The 13,735-nt window shown below is 47.6% G+C and overlaps 1 protein-coding gene across 1 annotated transcript in view; it reads right to left on the bottom strand.

Moving 5' to 3' along the window:
• Positions 1–13,735, bottom strand: part of STAB2 (stabilin 2) — a 263,642-nt gene that overhangs the window by 145,694 nt on the left and 104,213 nt on the right. The window contains exons 26-28 of the mRNA XM_073620305.1: positions 8,801–8,896; positions 7,963–8,058; positions 7,796–7,843 (exon numbers count right to left, since the gene is read on the bottom strand). Of these exons, the coding sequence (XP_073476406.1) occupies positions 7,796–7,843; positions 7,963–8,058; positions 8,801–8,896 (240 nt within the window). The remainder of the gene's footprint in view (positions 1–7,795; positions 7,844–7,962; positions 8,059–8,800; positions 8,897–13,735) is intronic.

Consider the following 13,735-nt stretch of genomic DNA (forward strand, 5'->3'; position numbering starts at 1 on the left):
CACCACCACAGAGATCACTTTACTCTGGTGGGAATCATTATGTACTCTTCTAGGTCTTTGTCTTTTAGTTCTTCCAACAGAAACCTCTGTAGGCTTCTTTGGTGGAAGCGGACCCATTGTACGGCTGGTATTAATGCTGTCATAAGGCCTAACGCTGACATCACTTCTCTCACTGTGCAGCTGCGACTGGATTGAAGGTAAGACAGCCTCAGTTTCAGGTTGGATATCTTCTCTTCCGGCAGCACTATCTTCTGAATGGTTTCTGCTGGGTTTGGTTTGGACTTTTCTTTATTATCCACCCAAAACGTTATAGGCTGAGCTGTGTTATCTCCAAATCCTGACAAAGCTGCTTCTCTGAGTGGGCCATGAGGAGTAGATTGTCCAAATACGGTACAATCGAGATGGTCTGGAGTCTCAAAGGGACTAGTGCTTCGGCCAGAACTGTGATGAAAATTCTCGGGGATGACGATAGCCCGAAGGGAAGTGCTCTGCACTGGAAGTGATAAATTTTGTTTTCGATTTGAATTGCCAAAGGAATTTTTGACATTGCCTCTTTATTGGAATATGTAGATAGGCATCTTTTAGACCCAAAGTTGCCATAAAAACTTCTTTCTGCGGAAGATTTTTTATGGAATAAATGGACTCCATGCAAAAAAAATTTGTATTTGGATGAGTTCAGGGGCCGGAGGTTCATAGTCTGAACTTTCCGGGTGGCTTTTTTATCACAAACATGTACGAATAGAAACCGTCCCCCTGTTCAGGAACTGGGACTGGCACCAATACATCTTGATCCACCATCTCCCCGATCAGTAAGGGTAAGGCCCTGGCTTTCTCTGAGTCTCTTGGTAGTTTTGTTACAAGAAACTTGGAGGGCGGATCTATGTGAAATTCCAGGGCATAACTCCTCCCTATAATGTGTAACACAAATTCGTTTGAGGTTATGTCCCATTGTGGGAGAAACCCCTTTAGTCTTCCTCCCACCGGGAGCCTGACGTCACTGCGGCTTGGGGTTCTGACTGGGGCGGTTAAAAAGTATACCTCCTTTCCCTTTCCCTTTTTGTCCTGACCAATGCTTCTTTGGTCTGAATTCCTTATCTGTCCTTGGGGGCTCTTTTGAAGGACCAAAACATTTTCTTTGAAAGTTTTTCGTGGGGAAAGGCTTCTTTTTATCCGCTGTCCTTTCCAAGGCAGTGTCCAATTCTGGACCAAAGACCAAGTTTCTAGTAAAAGGGACACTGCACAAGCGCATCTTGGAAGCCGTGTCTCCCCACCCAGTCTTTATCCAGACTGACCTTCTGGCTGCTACTGAGAGTGCCGTGGATTCTGTTGAGGCATCAGATATGAATCCTGTCATTTTAAACAGCACAGGGAAGGATTTCATAAGCTCCCATCTTGTGGTACCTGCCACGAAATGTTCTTGCAGTTGCGATAACCAGAATTCTAGATTCCTAGTTATGTATGTTGTGGCTAGTGCTGGCTTTCAGTTGGCCATCGCTGCATCCCAAGCCCTTTTCAAGACTATGTCTGTTCTCCTGTCCATTAGATCTTTTAAGTCCTCCATATCCTCAAAGTCAGACTGCTTTGATACTTTAGACAGTGGTGCGTCTAGTTTGGGATTTTTATTACAAACGGCCTCTTGATTCTCGTCAAAAGGAAACCTTCTTTTTTAGAGAAAAAGGCTTTTTTATCCGGCTCCGCCAATTCTTTTCGAATAAGGTCAGAAAGTATGTTATGTAGTGGAAATACTTTTGCCTCCTTTTTCCCCAGGCCCTCATACATTCTATTATGTCTTGACAATTGAACTTCCTCATCATTAATCTCTAGAGTGTCATATATTGCGCCTAACAAATCGTCCACTTCCTCAAGGGACAGTTTGTATTTAGTAGTTTTGTTAGCTACAGCCTGATCTTCATCCTGATCAGAGTCTGAGTCAGAAGATTTAAGCTTAACTAAAGCGGGGCTATGCTCCCTGCCTCTTCGGGGCTCCCCTGAGCTGGAAGCTGAAGGACCTGGCGAAACGGGAATTGCAGCTGCGTTACTGGTAGATGTGGATGTGTTCACATCTGAAATTAACTCTCTAAGGGATTTAAAAGTTGATGCCACTTCATCCTTAAAAGAGTTGAAGAACTTAGCCGGGGGGGAGTCTGCTTCGGATTTAAGCAGGTTTGCAATACACCACCTGCATAAGGCTCTATATAGAGCTTTAGGATAGTTTGTTCCCACAGTTTGGGCACTTTTTGTGGCCAGACTTGTCCTCCCTGGGTGTCTTTGCCTGTAACACAGAAAAAATGGATAGGGGGTGTTAGCTACCAAGCACGGTCGGACATTGATCGGACATTCCGACAACAAAATCCACCAGCTTTTTTCTGACGGATGTTGGCTTAAACTTGTCTTGCATACACACGGTCGCACAAAGTTGTCGGAAAATCCGTTCGTTCTGAACGCGGTGACGTAAAACACGTACATCAGGACTATAAACGGGGCAGTAGCCAATAGCACAATTTGATCGCACTTTTTCCGTTGGAAAATCCGACCATGTGTACAGGGCATACCTGTGCTTGGCTGGTGCCTGCTTCCGCCGGAGTGTCCTGGGGATTCACCTCCATGGTCCTCCCTCAACTCAGGATCCCGCCGCTAGTCCAGTTTAGCTGGACGCTGGTTGAGCGTTTTCTAGGCCCAGCCTGGCCTTCCCCCTCGTTCTTGCTCCCTGGAGACCCAGAACCGGAAGTCTCGCTGCGCAGTGATGACGTGGTTCTGCCAGAAATGACGCGAACGGTGTCTTCAGCCCCACCGCGACTGAAAAGCCATGGACGTTGCACGCCACTTCACCCGCTTGACCTGCGCTGCACAGTCGCACCCTGGGGGAACCTGCATCACCCTGCCACTGGCCCTCACCAGGCACTGGAAGGAGGGGGGTGATGGGTCTACTCCTGTCTGCTGGATGGTACCCGGGCCACAAGTTTAGATGGTAAGGACCTTACTGGAGCACCGACGGATAGGACCCAGTGTCCCTGTACAGTCTCCTCTCCCTTCAGGCAGCCCCTGAGAGATAAAGTCCTTCCTTTCATGGTCCCTCAGCAAGATGTTCCTCCGACAGAGGAAACACAAATGACTGACCATGGGCCTGAGGGACCGCCTTTTGAACTGAATGGCAACGTGTTTCCTGTGGCGATGGGAGGAGCTCCATCTCTCAAGGGCTGTCCTGGAAGACGACTGGGGAAAATGTGCATTTACTATTTTTTTTTAGGAGCCTGGAATGCATTGCACCAGTGATCAGCAGATTACTGATGCCATGCAGGTCTCCTGCAGACTGTCAGTGTGAGATGTCTGCCCTGTACATTGTTTCACACTGTCAGGAAGACTCAATGAACTACAACAGTAGTTGTAGTTCATTTACAGAACTCTGAGAATGAATGATGCGGTCATGTGCGCTCTTTTCAGAAAGCACTGCTGTCACAGCAAGAGCCCGGATCACCAAGTCGCTGCAGGAGCAGGAACATGTTATATGTTCCACCAGGGTCGCCATCAGGGGGGTAAAGCCGTCACAAATGTAAGGGGCCCCGAGGCCTGAGGGGCCCGCCCGGGCCAGAAGAAGGCAGGACGGGTGAAGGGGAGCCGTGCTGTGCATTACAGAAACAATTTCACAGCTTCTACTGTTCTCGTATCATTGAGCTCAGACATCGAGCTCTTTACTGCCACCTCTGGCTACTATGTGCATCCCTCGTGTGTACTATGCTCCTCAGCAACATGTCAGCTTTGTGAAAACGCACTAGGACTAGGTAGGAAGACCTTCTTTACAAGTAGGGACTGCAAGGGAAAGGGAGGGGGGCTGTTTGTTTACAGGGAGGGGCCAGAGGCTTGTGTGTTTACAGGTTTGTGTATGTGAGGGGCTACAATATATATACAGGTGCGGGGCTTGCATATATACTGGTGGGGCTGGCATATATACAGGTGGGGGGTGGGGCTGACATATATACAGGTGTGGTGGGGGCTGGCATATATACAGATGTGGGGGCTGATATATACACAGGTGTGAGGGGGGCTGACATATATACAGGTGTGAGGGGGCTGATATATATACAGGTGTGAGGGGGGCTGACATATATACAGGTGTGGGGGGGCTGACATATATACAGGTGTGGGGGGGCTGGCATATATACAAGTGTGTAGTGGGGCTGACATATATACAGGTGTGGTGGGGGCTGGCATATATACAGATGTGGGGGCTGATATATACACAGGTGTGAGGGGGGCTGACATATATACAGGTGTGGGGGGGCTGGCATATATACAAGTGTGTAGTGGGGCTGACATATATACAGGTGTGAGGGGGGCTGATATATACAGGTAAGTGTGGGCCGGGGGGGCTGATATATATACAGGTGTGGGGGGCTGACATATATACAGGTGTGGGGGGCTGGCATATATACAGATGTGTAGTGGGGCTGACATATATACAGGTGTGAGGGGGGTTGATATATACAGGTAAGTGTGGGCGGTGGGGCTGGCATATTTACAGGTGTGGGAGGGGGGCTGGCATATATACAGGTGGGGTTGACATATATACAGGTGTGAGGGGGGCTGATATATACAGGTGTGTGTGGGCTGGGGGGCTGGCATATTTACACATGTGGGAGGGGGGCTGGCTTATATACAGGTGGGGGTGGGGCTGACATATATACAGGTGTTAGGAGGGGCTGGCATATATACAGGTGTGGGGGGGCTGGCATATATACAGGTGGGGGTGGGGCTGACATATATACAGGTGTGTGGGGGGGCTGGCATATATACAGGTGTGGGGGGGCTGGCATATATACAGGTGGGGCTGACATATATACAGGTGTGTGTGTGGGGGGCTGACATATATACAGGTGTGAGGGGGCTGACATATATATACAGGTGGGGGTGGGGCTGGTATATATACAGGTGTGTAGTGGGGCTGACATATATACTGGTGTGAGGGAGCTTATATATACAGGTGTGTGTGGGGGCTGGCATATTTACAGGTGTGAGAGGGGTGCTGGCATATATACAGGTGGGGGGTGGAGCTGACATATATACAGGTGTGAGGGGGGCTGGCATATATACAGGTGTGGGGGGGCTGGCATATATACAGGTGTGGGGGGGCTAGCATATATACAGGTGTGGGGGGGGCTAGCATATATACAGGTGTGGGGGGCTGACATATATACAGGTGTGTGTGGGGGGCTGACATATATACGGGCAGGGCCGTCTTAATGAGAGGGCACACCTGGGCACAGGCCGGGGCCCCAGCTGCCTGGGGGGCCCCTGCACTTTCCCCAAAGAAGCTGCTCCTTGAGCCCACGCTGCCTGGAAATTGTGATGATGGCACTGAGAGTGATGGATACACGGCAGCAGTGCGCCGTGCAGAACGATACCTATTTCACAGCCAGCAGAGAGGGGCGAGGCCAGAGTGCCAGTGATGCTCTGACCTCGCCCCATGCAGCTTGAATGCTTGGGACTCGGAGTCCGCGGGGTAGGAGCTGGAGTGGGAGCTGCTGAGTCGGCAGCACTGAGAGCCTGCCTGTGGAAGTGCCATTGTGGATGGTGTCATGGTGAGCCCAGCTGTCCAGCACTGTTTGCACCGAAGGGCTTGGAATGCCCAGAGAGATGCTCCCTCCTCCACCCCTCCTTCTGACTGCATGACTTGATTGGTATAGGTGAGTCCTTGTCCCAGTGCTGGAGGTGGGCACATGCAAAAGTTCACATGCATTGTATCTCCACTGGAACAGGGGGTACTACATGGATGGAATAATGGTGCTGGGGGATATCAAGGGTGTATGGGGGTAAACAATGCTGAGGGGGGATCTGGAGTGTATAGGGAGTAGAGAGGGATCAGAGTGCTGGGGGGATATCTGGGGTGTAGAGGGGTCAGAGTGCTGGGGGGATATCTGGGGTATAGAGGGGTCACAGTGCTGGGGGGGAAATCTGGGGTGTAGAGGGGTCACAGTGCTCGGGGGGATATCTAGGGTGTAGAGGGTTCAGAGTGCTGGGGAGTTATTTATTTGGGGTTGAGAATCCAGGGGTGTGGAGGTGGTAACCTTGTGTATGTGTGTGTGTGGGGGGGGGGGGTTGGTTGGGTGGAGTTAGGAGTGCTGGATGTATATAAGATGTAGAGGGGTTACAATGTTGGGAGTATCTGAAGCCCTGTCAGGCTGGATGGTGCTTCATGATTTTTATTGGCGGCCGTGTCTATACTTGTTACAACTGACCTGAGCATCATTCTAGCATATATATTATATGATAGGACAGCTTTGTTACTTTATGTATGTAGTATTTTCCCACTGTTTCTTTGCTTTTAAGAATGATTGTTAATGTAGTTAAAGCGGAGCTCCACCCAAAAGGGGAAGCTCCGCTTGTCTGCCTCCTATCTACTTGATGTCTGTTTACCTGTGCTGTGTTCATTGTAGGGGCCCCAGAGCATTATTTGCCCAGGGGTCCATGATGCTATTAAGACGGCCCTGTATACAGGTGTGTGTGTGGGGGCTGACATATATACAGGTGTGAGGGGGGCTGATATATACAGGTGTGTGTGTGGGGGGCTGACATATATACAGGTGTGAGGGGGACTGATATATATACAGGTGTGTGTGGGGGGCTGACATATATACAGGTGTGGGGGAGCGCTGACATATATACAGGTGTGAGGGGGACTGATATATACAGGTGTGTGTGTGTGGGGGGCTGACATATATACAGGTGTGAGGGGGACTGATATATATACAGGTGTGTGTGGGGGGCTGACATATATACAGGTGTGTGTGGGGGGCTGACATATATACAGGTGTGGGGGAGCACTGACATATATACAGGTGTGAGGGGGACTGATATATACAGGTGTGTGTGGGGGGGCTGACATATATACAGGTGTGAGGGGGACTGATATATATAGGTGTGTGTGGGGGGCTGACATATATACAGGTGTGGGGGAGCGCTGACATATATACAGGTGTGTATGGGGGACACTGACATATATACAGGTGTTTGTGTAGGGGGGCTGACATATATACAGGATTGGGGGGGGGGGGCTGAGTGCATACAGGTGAGTTGGCCGGTGTGTGGATTCGGTAGGATGGCCTGCGGGCAAGTCCTGGGGAATGTTGGTGGTCAGGCTGCCCTGTGTTCCACCCTAAAAAATGGTGGGGCATGCAACACGTCCCCAAAGCTGAACTTATCCTTTAAACCTCGAATCAGGAAGACATAAAAAGGCAAAAATAATGAAGCCATGCAATCATCAATAAATTCTTACATTTGTTTTTTAAAAGCTAGCAGTGAAGATACCTGAATTTTACTTGGCATTCTCCTCTTGCAGTCCCTCTACAACAGAGCTCATACAGGGGGAGGGAGAAGAAGCACAAGGAGCCTGTCAGGTATGTAAAGATCAGTGTGCTGCCTCTCCCTTCACTGTCTGGCTATAGTGTAGGGTGCAGAGGAGACCTGTTAGTGAAGATGAAACTGCAGCAGAGCAAGACCAGGTCCTCTTTTCTGCTAGACGGGGCTATGCTGTGTAGCTGGGCTTTGTAAACCGCACGGTAATACAACTCTCATATATGTATTCAATCTATGTATTTAGCTGTATGCCCGGAGGTCATCTTTAAGTTGCTATTTTACAGGTAATCAGCCCTAAATACTGTATTAAACACAAACATGGCTTACATAGCTTGTTTTAAGAAATGTTTATTGCTTTTTGTATTTGGCTTCCACAATATTTGTGACTTCCCGTGCCTATAAAACTCTGAAAATTTTCAGAATTATTCAAGCATCTAATACTTACTTCAGTCCATTTATGAAATTCTGAATCTTCTGGGAGTGAGGCAATCACCTACAAATGTAATTATAAAAATGTTTAATATAAATAAAACAATTACTGCTTGAGACTGGTTAATGTAATAATATTCAACCTTTTCTGAGGTTGTGCGATCTGATTGTGGTGATACTTACATCTGCAACATTGCCATAACATATTTTCCCATCTCCTTGATATCCTTCATTGCACACACACTCCCAGAATCCTGAGACTGCTTTTTGACACGTGGCCTAAAACAGAAAGGTAGGTGTAAAAATATGTCATACAAGATTTCAGACTGTTTTATGTCTCTTGACTTTTATCTTTATCTTTTTATCTTTATCTTTTTGTTTTATTATCTTTATCTTTTTATCTTTTATTTTTTATAAATATTATATATTGGAGGAAGAAACTAAACAATTGAAAAAAAAAATAGTTTCCCTCAATTTAGAGTATAATTATATAATGTAAAAATGCCAGAACACCCCCCAAATGTCTCTTTTATTGAAAAGTGGACACATTAAGGTTATGTCATTTTTTGCCATAGTTTTTGGAAATTAAAAAACATGCTGGCATTGAGTGGTTAAAAGGAGTTTGAGACTTTCATGGGAATGTCCTTATTGATAGATGTGCTGAATAGCTGTGGATGGCCAATATGGACTCCCGCTGGTCAGCAGTTTCTAATGGACCTTAGTTCAAGAGCTGTAGAAGGACTTTAAGCCCAGTGAAATGACCAGTCCTTCAACAAAGGTTGCCATTGCTGACCCCTACTTCTGGAAGTTCTAGTTGCCTGGCTGTCGAGCGGATCAAAAGGCCTCAAAAATCTTTCGGAGTCACTGAAACCAGTATAATGATTAGGGGTTTTGACTTTCCATTCTTTTCTAAATGCTTGTCGACTTAGAAGGTATTCCATCCAGAGCCAGCCAGGCTGCTAGTATTTTCAGAAATAGACCAACGATGGAATGTTCTCTCACTACTGGCCTCCAAACTTACCAGAGCATGGCACTTGTCCTTCTCTTCTAAACAAGTATTCACAGCCTCACACTGAATTCCATCACCCCGGAATCCCTTATTACATTCACAGTCACTCTGTAGAAAGATGAAAACACAGTACATACATTTTAATAATTATCAAATGTCTGTATGAAAAATATTTCTACACATTTAAAAACATGTAAAAACAAACAAACAAAAAAACACCTACTCAAAGCAATTGGTGCTTATATTAGCTGCAATGAGAAGTCATCCCATCATCAGTGTTCAGCAAGAAGAAACTAGCATTTCAAGCATGCATTTTTACCAATACCATTTGGTAAAATAAAAATATAGTACCAGGTGGTGGAAAAGCCAATCTATATATCAATAACATATAGGTTTAAAGAGATAGTAAACTAATTTTTTTCGAATTTGTACCTACAGCATAATAAAGCTTACCTGTAGCTTTTTGTAGTAAATGTGCACTTTATAGGAGATATTCTCTAGCTCTGCAACTGGTGATGTTACCGGTGCATGTGCACTGCGCTCTGAAAGGACGACATACTGAGTTTGCTGTCCCTCCAGAGCACTGTGCCATGATCGTGGCTCCCGTGCGTATGCTCGGAAGTGACCTTATTGCGGCTCAGCCATTCAAATGGCTGCAGCCCCCGAGCCCAGAAGAAAGACCTTGTGAAGATAGAAGCCTCCTCAGTGGTGACAGCGTACCACTGCTGGGCTTCGTTTTGGGGTAAGTCTTTCATAATGTGCTAGTATGCGATGCATACTAGCACATTATGACTTTGTCTTGCAGAGAGAAGTTGTTTGTTTTTTTTTTTTTTATTAGCCTTTACTACCGCTTTAAAGTACATGTTACTCCAAAGCTGGATAACATGTAGTTAGGTAAAACACTGGGTATCATAAACTATGGCACTATTAGTGCACTTACGACAGCAACAATTGATTACTGTCTGTGATACTTTTTTTATTTGCAATAACATACAATATCAAGGTCCAAGCAGTATTTTTTTCCTTCAACCTGATCTCCTTCAACCTCTTTCAGCCACTACTATGTACCAGCTTTTTGATAATGGCAACGGTGAACTATGTAGACTTCACCAGGAGCACATGTGACAGGGTGACAACTAAGGCAGGCAATAGATGATGTAAACATACAGCCAGAGCTACAATGGAATGGTTTAGATCAAAGCATATTCATGTGTTAGAATGGCCCAATCAAAGTCCAGACTGAAATCCAATTGAGAATCTGTGGCAAGACTTGAAAATTGCTGTTCACAGACACTCTCCATCAGGGGTGTACCTAGAGTATTTTGCACCTGGGTCGGATCCTATATCTGGCACCCCCCACATTAAAATGTAAAAACATCCAACTGTGCCCCCTGCATACCTTTGAATCCTTCAATATCCCTTTGTCACTACTGTGTACCCCCTCTCCACAACTGTACCTCTGGACCCCTTTACATTACATAGCCCCCCCCGCAGCTCTGAGCCCCATTACATTAAACAGCACCGCACCTCTGGACCCCTTTACATTACACAGCACCCTGCACCTCTTTACATTACACAGCACCCTGCACCTCTGGACCCCTTTACATTACACAGCCGCCCCCCGTAGCTCTGAGCCCCTTTACATTACACAGCACAGCGCCTCTGGACCCCTTTACATTACACAGCACCCTGCACCTCTGTACCCCTTTACATTACACAGCACCCTGCACCCATTTACATTATACAGAACCCTGCACCTCTGGACCCCTTTACATTACACAGCACCCTGCACTTTTGGACCCCTTTACATTACACAGCACCCTGCACTTTTGGACCCCTTTACATTACACAGCACCCTGCACCTCTGGAACCCTTTACATTACACAGCACCCTGCACCTCTGGACCCCTTTACATTACACAGCACCCTGCACCTCTGGACCCCTTTACATTACACAGCACCCTGCACCTCTGGACCCCTTTACATTACACAGCACCCTCCACTTCTGGACCCCTTTACATTACACAGCAACCTGCACTACTGGATCCATTTACATTACACAGCACCCTGCACCTCTGGACCCCTTTACATTACACAGCACCCTGCACTTCTGGACCCCTTTACATTACACAGCACCCTGCACCTCTGGACCCCTTTACATTACACAGCACCCTGCACCTTTGGACCCCTTTACATTACACAGACACCCCCCAGCTCTGTCCCTTCCTACCTTAATCATGCAGATGGAGAGACAGTGAGCAGCGCTGAACAGAGCATGGGAACTGCTAGAGTTAATTTTTCATATTAACAAGCTATTAATTGATTGCTAGGACCACCTAGCAACCAATCACCTGCTGGTTGACTTAAAAAGTTAACTCCAGTAGTTCTCTACTCAGCGCTGCTCACTGTCTCTCTCCCCTGTGTCAGGGGCATACCTAGAGCATTTGGCATCCAGGGCGGATCCTATATCTGGCACCCCCCACGTTAAAATGTAAAAACACCCCACTGTGCCCCCTACATACCTCTGCATCCTTCAATATCTCTTTGTCACTACTGCGTACCCCCTCTCCACAACTGCACCTCTGGACCGCTTTACATTACACAGCACCGCACCTCTGGACCTCTTTTACATTAAACAGCACCCTGCACTTCTAGACCCCTTTACATTACACAGCACCCTGCACGTCTGGACCCCTTTACATTACACAGACACCCCCCAGCTCTGTCCCTTCCTACCTTAATCATGCAGATGGAGAGACAGTGAGCAGCGCTGAACAGAGCGTGGGAACTGCTGGAGTTAATTTTTCATATTAACAAGCATACCTTTGCATCCTTCAATATCTTTGTCACTACAGTGTACCCCCTCTCCACAACTGTACCTTTGGACCCCTTTACATTACACAGCCCCCTGCAGCTCAGAGCCCCATTACATTAAACAGCACCGTACCTCTGGACCCCATTAAATTACACAGCACCCTGCACCTCTGGACCCCTTTACATTACACAGCCCCCCCGAAGCACTGAGCCCCTTTACATTACACAGCACTGCGCCTCTGGACCCCTTTACATTACACAGCACCCTGACCTCTGGACCCCTTTACATTACACAGCCCCCTGCACCCCTTTACATTACACAGCACCCTACACTTCTGGACCCCTTTACATTACACATCACCCTGCACCTCTGGACCCCTTTACTTTACACAACACCCTGCACCTCTGGACCCCTTTACATTACACAACACCCTGCACCTCTAGACCCCTTTATATTACATAGCACCCTGCACCTCTGGACCCCTTTATATTACATAGCACCCTGCACCTCTGGACCCCTTAACATTACACAGCACCCTGCACCCCTGGACCCCTTTACATTACACAGCACTCTGGACCCCTTTACATTACACAGCACCCTGCACGCACCCTGCACCTCTGGACCCCTTTACATTACACAGCACCCTGCACCCCTGGATGCCTTTACATTACACAGCACTCTACACCTCTGGACCCCTTTACATTACACAGCACCCTGCACCTCTGGACCTCTTTACATTACACGGCACCCTGCACTTCTGGACCCCTTTACATTACATAGCACCCTGCACCTCTGGACCCCTTTACATTACACAGCACCCTGCACCTCTGGACCCCTTTGCATTACACAGCACCCTGCACATCTGGACCCCTTTACATTACACATCACCCTGCACCTCTGGACCCCTTTACATTACACAGCACCCTGCACCTCTGGACGCCTTTACATTACACAGCACGCTGCACCTCTGGACCCCTTTACATTACACAGCACCCTGCACCTCTGGACCCCTTTACATTACACAGCACCCTGCACTTCTGGACCCCTTTACATTACACAGCACCCTGCACGCAATCTGCACCTCTGGACCCCTTTACATTACACAGACACCCCCCAGCTCTGTCCCTTCCTACCTTAATCATGCAGATGGAGAGACAGTGAGCAGCACTGAACAGAGCGTGGGAACTGCTGGAGTTAATTTTTCATATTAATAAGCTATTGATTGGTTGCTAGGATCACCTAGCAACCAATCACCTGCTGTTTACTTAAAAAGTTAACTCCAGCAGTTCTCTACTAAGTGCTGCTCTCTGTCTCTCTCTCCCCTGCAGTACAGGAGGAGAGAGAGTGTTTTTCTTACCCTGCTCCAGATATTCCAGATAGAGAAAACCAAACTTGGCGTCAACGCGCTGTAAACAGAGCAATGTGCATGCGTGAGCACCGCATCATGGGCAAAGGGCCGCATCACGGTCCCTACATCATATCCCATATGGCCAATCAGCGCACCACTGAGGCACAGCGCCTCCCACTCCGCCACCTGCCAATCCTGCACAAGCCGGCATAGTAAAACGTCCTATGCCCGCCCACCGCCACATCCAGGGAGACAGACAGCTCCACCAGCCAACCGGGCGGAAGGCCTGAAAAACACAGACAATGGCACAGGAAAGGGCAAGAGCCCAAGCATAGGAACACACAAACATGCCCCTTGACACCCCCCCAGTATGTGGCACCCAGGGCGGCCTGCCCCCCACTTGGTACACCACTGCTCTCCATCCAATCTGACGGAGCTTGAGCTATTTTGCAAAGAAGAAAGGGCATAAATGTCACTCTCTAGATGTGCAAAGCTGGTAGAGACATCCCCAAAAAGACTTGCAGCTGTAATTGCAGTGAAAGGTGGTTCTACAAAGTAATGACTCAGGGGGCTGAATACAAATGCATGCCACACTTTTCACATATTTATTTGTAAAAAATTTAGACAACCAAGTATCATTTTCCTTCCACTTCACAATTATGTTCCACTTTGTGTTGGTCTATCACATAAAATCTCAATAAAATACATTTACGCTTTTGGTTGTAACATGACAAAATGTGGAAAATTTCAAGGGGTATGAATACTTTAAGGCACTGTGTGTGTGT

Source organism: Aquarana catesbeiana, linkage group LG03 (genome assembly GCF_042186555.1).
Source record: "Aquarana catesbeiana isolate 2022-GZ linkage group LG03, ASM4218655v1, whole genome shotgun sequence".
Lineage (NCBI taxonomy): Eukaryota > Metazoa > Chordata > Amphibia > Anura > Ranidae > Aquarana > Aquarana catesbeiana.